At 41.4% G+C, this 14,747-nt stretch overlaps 1 protein-coding gene across 2 annotated transcripts in view; it reads right to left on the reverse strand.

The window, feature by feature from the left end:
• The window catches only part of tep1 (telomerase associated protein 1), a 46,369-nt gene extending 36,632 nt beyond the window's left edge, over positions 1-9,737 (reverse strand). The window contains exons 1-7 of one of the 2 annotated variants that reach the window (XM_087140004.1): positions 9,481-9,737; positions 8,029-8,829; positions 4,719-4,853; positions 3,655-3,816; positions 2,378-2,474; positions 1,317-1,635; positions 695-852 (exon numbers count right to left, since the gene is read on the reverse strand). In XM_087140004.1, the coding sequence (XP_086996130.1) occupies positions 695-852; positions 1,317-1,635; positions 2,378-2,474; positions 3,655-3,816; positions 4,719-4,853; positions 8,029-8,769 (1,612 nt within the window). In that variant the 5' untranslated portion in view covers positions 8,770-8,829; positions 9,481-9,737. Of the gene's footprint in view, positions 1-694; positions 853-1,316; positions 1,636-2,377; positions 2,475-3,654; positions 3,817-4,718; positions 4,854-8,028; positions 8,830-9,359 lie in introns of both variants that reach the window. The other variant, XM_087140005.1, reaches the window with a different exon arrangement.
• Positions 9,738-14,747: the final 5,010 nt, after the last annotated feature.

The raw sequence follows: 14,747 nt of genomic DNA on the forward strand, positions 1-14,747 counted from the left end.
TGAAAAGAAATTGGCTGCAAGCGCTCAGCTTGTCAAGCCCCATCATGCATAAATGCAAGCAGCAAGTTCCCATCAGAGGACTGTCCATGCCACTTTGAGACATGCCATCTCTTGTGAATTACGGCAATCAATATTTGACATGCATGGTGCTTTGGCTGGGAGGTGATGTTTTTAGATAGAAAACAGAATCATTGGACCAGAACAACAGTAATAAATAAATGAAGTTATAGTCATATAGTGCCAAATTACCAGCGGATACAAGGCATTTATGAAAAATATCCCTGCTCACTAGGCCACAGACACTCCTAAAAACCATTTCAGCTCCCTGGGGAGCATGTGGTGAAATGCTGCCATTTCTGGCGCAAGCGACAAATCAAACACAAAAACCACTTCTGCCTTCATAGCTACCCATGTATACTTCTGGGTGGCGAGAGGCAAGTGGGAGTACAATGACTCATCCAAGGTCACAACAAGGTCATATCCAGCAGCTGGATTTGAATCCCAAAGGAGGGGAATAGCTTGTTTAGATGTCAGCGTGATTTTTGAACCCGTCAGTGATGCCTATGTATAATAATGGATCATGTTTTGACGTTCTCTTGCCCAAATCAGTTAACCATTGGTCTCACTCAAATTTGTACATCCTTCCAGGGATGACTCCATGCATCACAGGGTTGACCTTTGACTTTTGACCCACCTATGAGCTGCTCCCAGATAGAGGCCTTGTTTCCCTTCAGTGATACCTGGGTCTCCCAGGTCTCGGGAGTAGGCAGTTTCATGCGCTTGCCAGCTCGGTCTGGGTCCCAAGTACCCGGTAGGCGTGTCTTGTAGAAAGCTTCCAGACTCTCTGGGTACCTGAAGATGAAGAGTTTCCATAGTCACGAGTTACCTTAATATTCAATCAAGTTTTTTTTTTTGTTCCTTCACAGTATAAAGGCCGGTTCATACTAGGTCAGAAAGTGTACACGAATAAAAATTCAAATTTGCTGAGAATTAGCAAAAGCTTAATACATCAAAATCCCTTCACCCTCATGTTGCTTGAAGTACATGTATATAACAGCCTTAATTCAATCTTTCGTAACACCCTCTGTAACTTGAAACTGTTACGCACGCAAGAGGGTGGTCTATTACGGCATACTTGCTGGAAGACTAAAGGCTGGCTCACGCTTCACACAAAATCTGATCAGGGTGACATACCTTTTTTGACAGCATGAAATTTACTGGACTTTTGCTTCAATCATATGTACAAACTGATCCAGGTTACATTGGTTACTGGTGATTCAAAGACCCTTCATATTAAATGGGGACGGGCTACTCACTTCTTGCCTACGAGGCACATGACACTCTCCACAGGCTCGGTGATATGGAGCTTCCTGATCAGCTGCTTCAGAGTGTAAAAGTCACAGCGCCCGTACTCGTCTTGGTAGTTGTCGTCTCCCTCCACCAAAGGTTCAATTGTATCTTCCCCTTCATTGACAAACGGTAACGCGCTAGATAACCCTTCTTCGTCATGGTGATCCTCATCGTCTTCCGATTCACCTGAGTCATCAACTTCCTTGGTCTTGCTGTCCTCCATCTTCTTCTTCTTGCGGTCAAATTTTCGTTTCTTGGGATTCTTCTTCGTCTTGTTGTATTTGCCTGGGAACGAGGATACCAAGAAGGAATTGGTTTTGTACGGAGCATATTGCTTGGCAAGCTTGTCAGTGCTCTGTCACAGGTGGCTATGAACCAATGAGAATCTACGTGCAATACACAGCTATTTGGCTGGTGAGCAGTTTTGGGTGTTATTATAAACCTTAGAAAATTCTGCAAAATCCATTAAAGTTTTGGAAGATTTTGGAGGACTGAGGCACTTTTGCAAAATATGCAACTGATTTTGGAAGGATGCACGACATGTACATGTATGTCAAGGTGTTGTCTGAGGCCTCATGTTGTTTAGGCTCACAGATATCTTTGAAGTGTGTCAACAAATTGAGTTCTACTGGATTGAGGTGGCAGGTCACACCTCCAAGGAAAACATTCAAGGAGTCATAGAGGCTTTTGGAGGATTGACAATGTATCCAATTTTAGCTTCCATAGTCTTTTGTTAGATTTCACAGGACTGAACTCAGATCCTCGCAAAAACGCCTAAGGGTGGGTTATAGCTAACATTTTCAGTGCACAGCAACTCAACGGAACTGGTGATACATGTGCGTGGGTAATGATGCTTGGAGTCTTTAAAATGATTGAATAAGATTGCTATTATGGTCAAAGTAAAACTATTCATATGATCGGAAGTGGAATGCATGGTGCAAATGGTGCTCTCACTCTTTGAGAGAGGGAACTTTGCGTTAGAACCTAAAATTATCAATGTTTGGAATTACATGTACATTGCACTTACCAAGCTGATACTCGTCAAAGTCTGGAAACTTTGCCACCATGACCTTTCTCAGGGCAGACGGCAGAGATCTGTAACTCAGTTCCTTGTCTTGGAATGACTTGAGACAAACAAGGTTGAAAAAAAAAAACAGATTATCATCATCCAAGAAACTATCAGCAAAAATCTTTGCAGAGAATACATTAAAACACTATCATGAAAGGACGGAAAATATTTCTTACAAAGGCTCAGTACCAATTTAAGGCTGCACTTGAGCAAGAGGAAAGAGAAGCTAGCTCAATTCAAACTGGTATTTCAGTTTAATGATGTGTGTTGTGTAACATGAATGTAGTGGGTAGCTTAGTATGGACTCCTTTCCTTTGTTATTTCATTGAAAGATATAATGTGCACTGCTTAGTAGTTATACTGCCTGACAAGAACAGGTGTTCTGTTTTGACATCTGAAACTGCAATCATGACCATATTTATCTGTGGGTAAATGTACCATCCTACCCCCTTCCCTGAAAGTGCTGATGGAAAAAAACTCCTTTGAATAAAACACATTTAGTGCTCCTGTGTAGGTTTCGTTGAAGCCTCTTTCGTGATCAATTTTAATCTCACACGAAATAAACAAATCAAAAATGAAAAGGCCTGGAATATCATTTTCCCAAATCAGCTTTTCATATTGTAATCCAAGAGCGGGAGAGGTTTCGTATTTATTTCAGCTGATAAACAGAGCACCTTGGTCTGAAAAACCATAATGTATAGTCTAAATAAATAATCAGAAACAATTTACATATTTCAACAGCCTTGGACATTCAAAGCCACTTGAAATAAGGTGTCCACTAGGGCAGGGGGAAATAAGGTGACAAAGAGAACTCCTAACAAAATTAAAGTGAGTGCCTCAGATGACTTTGTATTGATTGTATATGCCACATACATGTACATGTAACGTGTACATGCGCAAATGTGCTACTACCATGGCACAAGGAGCATCCATCCAATGCAGGGCCATATCAGGTAAGTACAGTTGCATTCAGTTTTGGCTTTGTTTTTGCGATTTAGCATCAGGTCAGTTTTATGAATTTGGTTCCCTGAGTTGAGCTCACCCGGAAGCTTATTGGAGACCCATCTTCTGCCAAAGAAACTTTAAGTTGCCTAACATGCCTCACGTGAAGCCTAAGGTCAGAATAGTTTCATTTGATCGGAACAGTTAAGTTTGAAGCTGCAGAGCTTGAAACAAAGTGGAAGGAGGAGAAACAGATTTCAGAAGAAACAAAAGTATAAGTGTGCAAATCTTACAAGGTACAGGTCGGCTATTTGGGCCCAGTCTGACGGCAGACCTACAGACCGCTTGTAGTACTTTTTCAGGTAGGGACGGCATTCCCGACGGTTGGCAGCTAATGCCAACAAGAAGTTAGCCGTGGCCCGGATATTCAAATCCTGCCTGGTGTACAAAGCGACCTGTGCAAACAAAAAGATGTGTTTTTTTAACTACATGCTACTGAGCACATTTTCTTTTAAAGAGGCCAACTCATTATGCATTCTGTTTACTTTTGACACATGGCGTAGCAGAGGTGCATGTACCTTATCTGTGTGTGGACCAGACCTAGGTCCATTGCTATGCGTACTTTCAACTTTCAAATGAAGAACCCCCAGCAGTCTGACACATGACCACGGGAACCATAAGAATGTTGGCCTAACATTTTATTCAACCTTTGGCACGTGAAGTCAGCAATAAAACTACATGTAATCACACAAAACTGTACGTAAGCAAATAGCAGTTTGCCATCATGGCATCAGATTTTAAGCAGGATTCGAAAACAGTAATCTGGGAAAGCAAGGCACTTCATGTTCAGAGGAGAGGCGGTGAAGTGAGTGTGTGCTGAAAAAATCTGTGGGGAAATACACGTACCGATACTACAGACTATAAATATCACTAACACCACCCTGACAAATGTATAGGTGTACATGTACCTCTGAATAAATGAACATGTGCATCCACGTCTTTCTGAGATATGGAAACAACAGTGGACAGGCACTTTTGGTATGAATTACAGTTTGGCCAAATCAAAGAGTGCCATCCTACTAGGAATATGTAAAAGTACTCCTTCGTCGGTGAACAAACAAGCAGGCTGGGCAGACTGAATGGTTTCAGACTCTACCAATATTGGAATTTAGACAGTCAACGGAAGGTCTGGGAGCAGTTGACTTGCCACTGCTTGTGCGCATAGTTTATTTTAAACAAGGAACTGGGATATGTCAATCAGCAGAGAGCAAATGTTGGCTAGGGGCGTCGGCCTAAAGGCAGGTCTTTGCAACCTCTCTCATTCATGCGAGGTGTGGTATACATGTGGGTCACAAACCTTCAGCACAAACTCTGGATCTATTTGAATGACAGTGTCTGCATTCTTTGTGAGTGCAAGTCTCGTCTCATCCTTGGGCAGCTTGAAGCTAGGACTGTTGACCAGTGAAGCGCTGACTAGATTTATCAAGGAAGTCTGGGAGGATGAAGCAAAACAAACAAACAAACAAACAAACAAAAGTTACTCTCACATCGTATTGCACAACATGTCTTGAACTTCAGTTAAATATTCTACACTTCAAAGCCACCTGAGATGGTACAATGTACATATAGTTTCATTTTAAAACTATCCACAAAACATCTTTTTTTATAACATTTATAAAACTAAAACTCAACTAAAACTTGTTTGAAATTAATCCATACAGTTTCCTTATGTCATTTGGATACACTGTAGGTTGACTTTACACAAGTGTTTGTGGTGTTTCATTGCTCATTTCTGCATGCCGAAAGGCTGTTCTGAACGGAAAATATTTTAATGCCATCAACAACATGTTGCCGAAAAGTCGGATCATTTGTGCATCTTTGCTTTAAATGCAGGTATTTTAATTCTTTTCATTGAACTTTTTTGAACATTTGCATAGTTTCATTCACATATGCATTTGTATTTTCCCATAAAGTACAACAAATGTGACAATGAAAAGATTTGGGTTAAAATCCATGACTAAACGTTAAGGTTTAGTGATTATGCATATGTACACATGTGAATATGCATGTACATAAAATTCAAGTGCAGAGAGTGTTCTTACATCACACCATGTAACTCGACAGAAAAAATGACAAAACCTGACCTATGGTCCAGGTCACCAAATGAATTTCCTGTGCAGGTACGTGTATGTGCAAACAGTACTGTAGGAGATGACTCATATGTGATGTACAGTATAAAAACATGTACACATGTAAATACTGTACTGTATACACAGTGTACATGTACACTGATAAGACATGCTGCATATATAATCGGTAGACTTTACACAACACCATGAAATTCTAACATGTCTAAGTGCTAGGCACATGACTTCATGTCACATCATGCAAAGAAATGGGTCTGCACTACAGACATGTGGAAGTAATTTTGTCTTAGTTCCCATCTTTCGTATACGACAAGAGTTAATTGCAAGTTTCTTATGTACAGGTATTATTGGCAGATTCTGTGGGATAAAAGGTCAAGGTCGGAATTTTTGTACCACACTGCAATGTCCCTGGACATGCTGGATGCATGTGTACAGTGCAAACATTAAGCAGCTGGTAACATGACTTTGGGCAGGCCACTTTAATTTTACCACAGAGGAAGGATGCCTTACTTGTCTCCCTCCACTCAGAAGTGTACACATACATGTACATGTACTCGTATGTACATGTATTTGTATGTAATTTAAATGGGTACCTATGACTGTGAGGGCAGACACTGCATTAGGCACTCAGTTACCTGTACATGGGTACCTATGACTGTGAGGGCAGACACTGCATTAGGCACTCAGTTACCTGTACATGGGTACCTATGACTGTGAGGGCAGAAACTGCATTAGGCACTCAGTTACCTGTACATGGGTACCTATGACTGTGAGGGCAGAAACTGCATTAGGCACTCAGTTACCTGTACATGGGTACCTATGACTGTGAGGGCAGAAACTGCATTAGGCACTCAGTTACCTGTACATGGGTACCTATGACTGTGAGGGCAGAAACTGCATTAGGCACTCAGTTACCTGTACATGGGTACCTATGACTGTGAGGGCAGACACTGCATTAGGCACTCAGTTACCTGTACATGGGTACCTATGACTGTGAGGGCAGAAACTGCATTAGGCACTCAGTTACCTGTACATGGGTACCTATGACTGTGAGGGCAGAAACTGCATTAGGCACTCAGTTACCTGTACATGGGTACCTATGACTGTGAGGGCAGACACTGCATTAGGCACTCAGTTACCTGTACATGTACCTGGATCTAGCTTGATAAAAATGACAGTTCTGGTGGAGCACTTTGAAATCATAGACCCCTTGCATGAAGGCGGAGTCAGAGGCTATTCTTTGTTATTTTGATTTAATTACAATGCATGCACAGTCGGTTTACTCGAGTCTATCCTAGAGGAAGAAAGAAATGCCCTCTGATGTGACGTCATACGCGGGGGGCTATTAACTAAAGAGCACTGCATGGAACACTCCATTGTTAGACCAACGTCTTCCAAATCACAACATTATTCATTTTTCATGACTGACCCTGCTTCGCTGTAAAGATTATAGTCCAAAGGAGGTCAGCAATCCACTCCAAGGAGTGTCAAATAACAAAGTTCAGATGTAACAAGGACACAAAAATGTCACACTTTTGGACCCCTAATTTCTGGAATAACCCATGTGCATTGTACCTTTGGTGCCTTCATAGGTTTTTACTGTACATATACATGAACAGGCATTCGCAAGATGTGGCAGTAAGCAAACAATCTTGGGTATACTGGAAGAGCTCTGACCAGGTCAAGATGTCCTTTATTAATCAAATTTGAAAAGGGAATGCAAATGGTCCAAAGCAAGGGACATCTGAACACACATTTTTTGCCTGTGTTTTTCTGAACTCTGTTGACATGAGACAATTTGTCACTACACCCAACAATTTTTCTGAACTATTTATGATGGTGTCACCTTTCCCTCGATAGATTCGACTAAATCGCCATAATTTTGCATTGTACTGCGGGATAATTCCCCAAATTGCCAGCTCAGTGGGTTGATCACTTGGGCCAGGCCCGGGTAACTGTGAGAATGTCACATGAGTGTAAAATTGAACACGTCGCACTTGCACAAGTACCTCTAAAAACTACATTTATCTAATTCACTGTTTGCTAGAATCTTTGCTAACAAGGTGTGGCAAAGTAATAATGTACTAAACCAGTTTCTTATCTCCACTTTTTTTCTGTCTGATTTTTTTTTTTTCTTCGATTCCTGTCTGCATCTTTTCTGTTTGGAGGAGTTAAGTACAGGTAAGTTACACATGTAAGTAGTTTCTGTAGACACAACAGTCTCACCAAATGGAAGACTCCCTCTCCCATGTTAAAAATACGCCATCTTTAAGAACGGGGGGTGGGGTCCACCTCCCTTTCTTCTCAAAAACCTGGAAGAGAGTTCAATGTCTAATATCTGACCTCGGGTTCCAATTTCCAAATACCTAATGAAGAAATGTACACTGTGCATTTGGTAAGATGAAACCGACCACTGCAATACCATACATCTGTAGGGGAAGGCTTAAAGGTTTCAAACTGTGAATTAAGACCTGTCTTTTGTAAAGTTTTCACTCTGTGATATTCGGAGTTGTGGATTACCTTTTTGGACTTGGCATCTTCCGAGGAGATCATCAAGGACAGCATCTCAGGATCTACAGCCTCAAAGCACGTCTCATCATCCAGGTCCCAGAACTGGTCCTCTGCATCTGTAAAATTGCCATGAAAGTTGTAATTGGGAATCTCAAAGTCTGTCGCCAGCTCAGCTACATGTATCTGTGCGGTGTTCTCAGCGGTTTCCTTGGACTGCGCTGCACGGGGATGCGAGGATGGCCCATAGCCCAGGTGTGAGGACTCCAGTTGCACCCGGCGATGTGTGGCAGGCTTAGCCTTGGCTTTGGTAGGTGTGCCGCTGATCAGTGTGCTGGTGGTCGAGACGTGTGGACTTTTCGGTAGGAGAGCTGACTTGCTGGAGACTGCAGATGTAGGGGGCTTGCTCAGCAGCCCACCTGTCTTCAAGGACGTGCTGCTGAGGAGGGAGGAAGAGGCGGACAGTGGAGTCAGCTTGGAGCCGAGCCGAAGACGGCTGTGCTGCAGGCTCAAGCTTTCCTGCTTCATGTGGATGGAGAGCGGCTTGGCAGCAGCGTGGGAAGCCAGGGCATTTTTGTCGCCACTTGTTGTGAGCAGTGCACCACTGCTCTTACTGCTGGACTGCAGGCGGGGGTTGCTGAGCTGCGGCGAAGGGGTGGTGCCCACACTTCTGGTGGGGCCTCCTGTTCCTGTCCGTGCCAGACTTGATGTGAGCAGGGGGTTATCTAAATGCTGTCGCAGTTCAGTCTTCATGGTGGAACGTGGAAGTTTGAAGCTCCTAATGACTCATCAATACATGTACACGTACGGTACCTGCGTTCGACACAAAAAATTGAGTAACAATATGCACTTTAAATCAGTGTTTTATCATATGTTTATCTAGTCAGAGTTAGGCCTACTAGGACTCTACAAATCCCCTCTTTTAACTCTTGGGCGTGGTTGACATCCAAATGTTAAAAGAGGCAAACTGCAGAGTCCTAGTTTTTACTCAAACTATGGTTTGTCATGTTGAAAGGCATGATAGGATCCAGTCGTCACTGTTGCCTACACAGAGGATTTCAAATCCAAAAGCCGTTTCAAGATTTGCAGACTTGCACCTGCTGCAGAAGTTAGTTGGACGTAAACGCAAAGTACTACAGTAGGGCAGTACACTGGCTGTAGCCTACTGCTGAACACACATTAGGGGTTAGTCCTGCAATACATCAAAATCATTTTCCTGCTTTTTTTTCTTGACAATTTCTTAGGTTAGTTTCGAGGCTCTGTGCATGAGCCACGTACCAACTACTGAACTAGCCTAGTAGCCCAGTTAGCAGTTTACTAAGTACTATAGGGCTGGGGCCTACCTCATTCATAAGGCCATGACGATAACCTGCAACCAGGTTAAGGTCAATCAGAAAATTTTAAATCTGATGATGGGGGCTACATGTATGATGTAGCTTGTCTACCGTCTAGCACAGCACTCACCAGTAAGTATCGCAAGCATGTGACAAGTGAAGTTTGTAACACGAACGTTACTAGGTTTTAAACTAGTCTACTTAACATATTGCAATAAGTGTCATCATCTAAGCCTTGATAATTCTGGAAGGTTCAGGCCGGTGAATGCTCTACGGGCACTCCTTAAACGATGAAATTGCTGATGTGTTTTTTTGTAAACACTGAATCAGCGGAAGGTATTGCACCACCATCAATACCTATTGCCACCCACTGACGATGCACCCACGTCTGGTTCTGAGGACCTGGCTAAATAAGATATATATTTACGTAAGAGGTGAGTCTGGGTGCCAGACTTACTGAACGACAGAATCCCGGGCAATTATCCAAATGTCAGCTACGTATCCACTTGGTTTCATCTGGAGCACTAGAACTTTTAGGGCTGATGCTTAACCAAAACGAAAATACTCCTATCATCTATCAAACGTATCTTATGCTCATTCTTTTATTACTAGGAATGTTGTTATAATAGAAGATAAAAATTCATCAAAATGAAGCATGAATCCATCGTGAATAGATAGGATCCATAGTTTAGAAACTGTCTATTATAGATTCCGTGCAGCCGTCACTCCTAAGTTTTCGCAGTCTCCGACGGAGCAGAGAAACTGCAAAGCGACTGAAGTAAAGACTACAGGTGTCAAATTGTGCAGCGGTCGAGGCTTAAGATCAAACATTGTTATTGAAGTCGGCTTAATTCGTCTCTTATCGGGCTTCAGCTATAATTTCATGAATGGGATCCTCGGTAATAAAATCTTTCGCTCAACGACAATGATATTGAGTTCAATTGAGGTCTGGGCATTCTTCAAATAAATTGTCTTAAAGTTACTTATTTACACTTTCTAAACGGGACTGGGCTTTGTGTAAGTTTAGGCTTTTTCTTACTAGTGCCCCCATTTTTCACCATCTGCATGTTAGTTTGCTTCATTACAATTGTTGTGACATATGAAAATAAACTTCAAACTCTTAATTGGTTCAAGCCAAAGCGTAGGCCCAGAGGAAATAGGAATTTGAAAACAATCTGTAATGCCATGTTTCAGAATAATAAAGTCGTGTCTGGAATACTTATATAACTGCGACTTGAAATCAAGTGCGAATCTATTTTGGTGGCAGCCATTTGCCGTAGGGTTGTGTATAATTTCAAGCGCTGTCAAGTAATTAGAGCACGGCTTAAAGATAAACTGACTCCCTATGGCTTTTAGGCGGTGCCTCTTGGGTATTATTAAAGAATTAACTGACACGTTTTTCACTTCCTCAAACTGATGCAGGTTGCACGGTTTGTTGTCGAATCAGTTCTGTGCATTTTATCCACTATGCAATCTAGGGCGAGATTATCAAATCGCCGTCGGGTTGGTCTCCATGTTCATACTTGTTTCCATTGATTTAATGATTGCCACATATAAAAACTGTTTCCGAGTCTATTTGACACCACAACCCAAAGCCTACGTAATCTGTCCAATCTGGATCCAGACATTTTGGAGTGAAACCTGTTGGGTCGCCGAACTTTTGGCTTTTATCACTTAATCTTTTCTGGCCTTTCTTGTGGGTGAGGGTGCATTTCGGGGCTGGTACATGTTTTTTTTTAAAGTAAGGCAATGGATTGGACTCAAAAGTTCCTCTTTTTCTCCTTTTCTCCAATGGGCTCAGGGGGAGGGGACGCCGTTTCACCCTTGAATCTGCCAGGGGTCAAATTTATCATACACATTTTTCAGACTACAGAAGCGGATATGCACACACATGTCGCTTAGCAGTGAACACTCAAATGTCACACAGCTCATGCGCAAAAGATGAGCGATATGCCGTGACCAAGACTTCATGCACCCGCCCCTATTTTCTGGGCTTAAAGACAATTTCCTAAAACAACGTTTCCCCATTCAAAAACGGTGAAGAGGTTCGTTACAAGATGGTGCAAAACAGATGAAAAATCGACGTGGGGTAATATAAGGGGTATAAACCAGTATTCTGGTGAGCTGCACGACACTGATTTTTAAAGCGACCGAGTTCAGGGAGTGTGGTATGTGAACAGCCTGAGGAAACGAGCAGTTCTGTATCTTGAACTGGAAGCATAAGCCGATTCCCTTTTCTGTTTTGGCCAGTTGGGAAGTGAATCAAAACTTGTATCAAGACAGTGTTCTTGTCTCGACTGCAAAGTGGGACGGTAAGTCATAATTTGTCTTTCGATAAAAAGGTCTTGGTTGCCTGTTTTTGCTTCGTGTTTATTTAATAATTATTAATAATAAGTCTTCTCTGAGTTTCAATACCAGCAGTGGCGTAGCTATAGCATTTTACAAGTGGGGGAGGGTACAAGGGGACACCAGCATCTTATGCAGAGCACCAGCTTTCAGTGCTGTGTTTTTTGGGGACAAGCTTTTGTTAGCCTTGTTCGATATCCATTCATCCTTTTTTTTTTAGTGGGGGCACCCAGGACTTTGGGGGGGGGACGTACCCCCTGCCAATAGTTTTATCACAAGAACGAGACTGACTGCTCTCCAAGCTACTAAAGGCCTATCCTAAGTTATTTGCTCACTGATTTTGCAAACAAGTATATAGGCCCTACATGTACTAGTAACAAGCCGTTTTACTAGCAGCTGCGAAAGCTGATACGTCCTACCTCTCTAAACGTCTCTACTTTTAGCAACTAAAAATCAACATCACATTCCAGTCCAATCTAAAAAGAAAAGGGAAATGCCTTCTGTCTAAAAATTCTAAAATGATTGAAACTATTTGGATAAGACCAAATTCAGTCAGTGGATCGACTCCTTTTAGACTTAAAGTGAAACTACTTATGGGTTATGCACGAAAATATCGCGTGAGCCAAAGTAGAGAGAAAATCCTTCAAGCAAACAAAATACTTAATTGAAACTTGATATGCGCGTGCAGTGGAAGAATAACGTCGCTCTGCTGCACCAATTTACTTATTTTCCTCTAATTAAATATGTTCCCTTCTTCTCGAAGATAAAGGCCACCGCCTCCACCATTATGTACTACATAAACCCCTAGCGAGTTTCCTTCATGGGAAAAATCAGGACAACGTCCGCCTCAGACTCGAAACCTGGTATCCCTATGTGCAAAATGTTGTGAACTCAATTGAAACCATTCAACTTAGAGCAACTTGTATGATTCCCAGGTAGACTACTTTGGAACAACCACACCAGGATAGATTAAGGGCTCTGAATCTCATGCCACTTTAAATTTCAGACAGCAGGTTGTTTTTAAACATGGGTTTTATCGTTCAATGTTGATGTTCAGCAAGACCAAGTTTATGTTAAACGTAAAAAAAAATGTTTGTCAAAAAATGAATGTCATCCGGAGCTTCTCACGTTTAACCATCTAAGTCCCAGAACTGATGGTTACAATTGTTCCACTCTTGTGCGTTTCCCACAATTGTTTTCCAAACTTAGCGATGACATCCGAAACAGTGGTCTTATTGCAGGCTATGGGTCTTTTCGTTCTGAACTGAAGGGGATGTACAGTGTACGTTAATCCCATCTTGGATTTGGGTGTTTTATTGCTGTTACTGATGTTTTAATGCTTTCACTGATGTTTTTCTGTTTCGGTATCCTTTTCATTTTTTTCTCGCACTTTTATCTTAGTTTCTCCTTGGGGTCTTTGTGTTAAAGATGTAAGACACTTGTTTTTAACCACTGATTTTTAGCTACATAAATTTTTATATATAACCTTTCAGTTTTCCTCTCCAGTTGTTGCATTGTAAGCTGAGGGACAGTTTTTTTTTGTTTCTTTTTTTAAAATTTCCTCCCGATATTTGTTTTGAGACCCGTTCCTGTTGTTATACCTTGAGTTTATTCCTAAATGGAATGTCTTGCTCTCTGTTTTAAGATTTTGGTTGTCATACTTGACTAAATAACGTACCAGGAAGAACCGATCTAGCTTGTATAATTTTTGAAAAATAACACCACGAAAGGTGCAGTCTTGTTTGGCACTGCTATTTTGGGGTTCTGCGTGAATAATAAAATGGCCGAAGGTAAATAAGAGACTTTGAAATACAAGGGAGTGCTATACAGGCTAAAGGTGTTATGCGGTGTACAAGCTGGACTCCAACACGAATTCACAGTCGTTGAAAGTATTGTTCTGCTGCAGTTGAGTGGACAAAAATGGCATAATTAATCGCATGTAAGGAAAAGAACCCATTGTGGGCCTAATACAAATCGGATTCCATAGCGTGTTTTCTCGGAGTGCATTATTTTCTGTGCCGAGCCTTCAGGACTGTTTGTCTTAATATCGAGCAGTTACTTTCACCATCAGATTCTTGACAATCGGACATTGCTCTCACAAAATGGCAATTTTTTTCGAATACAGGTCGGTCAAAAATTTTAAAAGATCCAGGAAATGAGTTTTTCTTAGAATCACCTTTTGTGTATCTCTGTACTCTTCTTCCATGTATGAAGACTGTTTGACATCTTTTTTGAGTTACGTGAACTGAACGGTGCACTTTTCAAACATTAAAAATTGACCAAGTATTTCTGGACAAGTGAGGGCGCTTTTGCTTTGATGTAAATCCAGGAAGACATGGTTCAGGTTGCATGTTTTCATGTTCAAATTGTGAACCTCAAATTTGCTATCTGGGAACATTTCTATGAAAAGGGCTTTTGCTGGATTATTATTGCCATATACTTACACAGCAATAAATTGCCAAAGAATATAATATCTGCCACAGCAGTGGTTAAAATATCAAGAAATTTTCTGTGCACAAATCAGGGCAACATTGAGATTCAGTGCCTTGGATGACATCATAGTTCTGCTCAGGAATATGCAAATAGCATTAGTATAAAAACCAAAAAGCATCAAAATATGGGTTAAAATTGCAAAACAAAAATTTAAAATAACGGTAATTGAAACTCAAAGATGCAATTTCAAGGGTTTTTAGTAAAATTTATAAAAATATTCATATTTCCTGGTTCCTTTAACTTGTCCAAGTTACATCTTTTCAATTCACAGTTAACACTGGTGCGAGATCTAAAGACCATGCAGGAAAACTGTTTTGCATTGAACTAAAACTTCATAGATGCATGCACTGCGTGTTTCAAAAAGATTAGTCATGTAGCAACCAAAACCTCTGGAGGTGAAGAGTGTATACAGAGATCACACATACTGTAGTTAAATTTTTGGGGGAAATCAACTCATGTTCGGCGCCCAGTTTTCTTATAAGTTAACAGTTTTCCGCAAAGCTCAAGACTCGAGTCTGTAAGAGAACCTTCCGAAAGGTCTGCAAAATGAATGTTTAC

The sequence above is a fragment of the Acanthaster planci genome, linkage group LG08 (genome assembly GCF_054643075.1).
Source record: "Acanthaster planci isolate LZ-2023a linkage group LG08, COTS_SCS, whole genome shotgun sequence".
In the NCBI taxonomy this organism is placed as follows: Eukaryota; Metazoa; Echinodermata; class Asteroidea; order Valvatida; family Acanthasteridae; genus Acanthaster; species Acanthaster planci.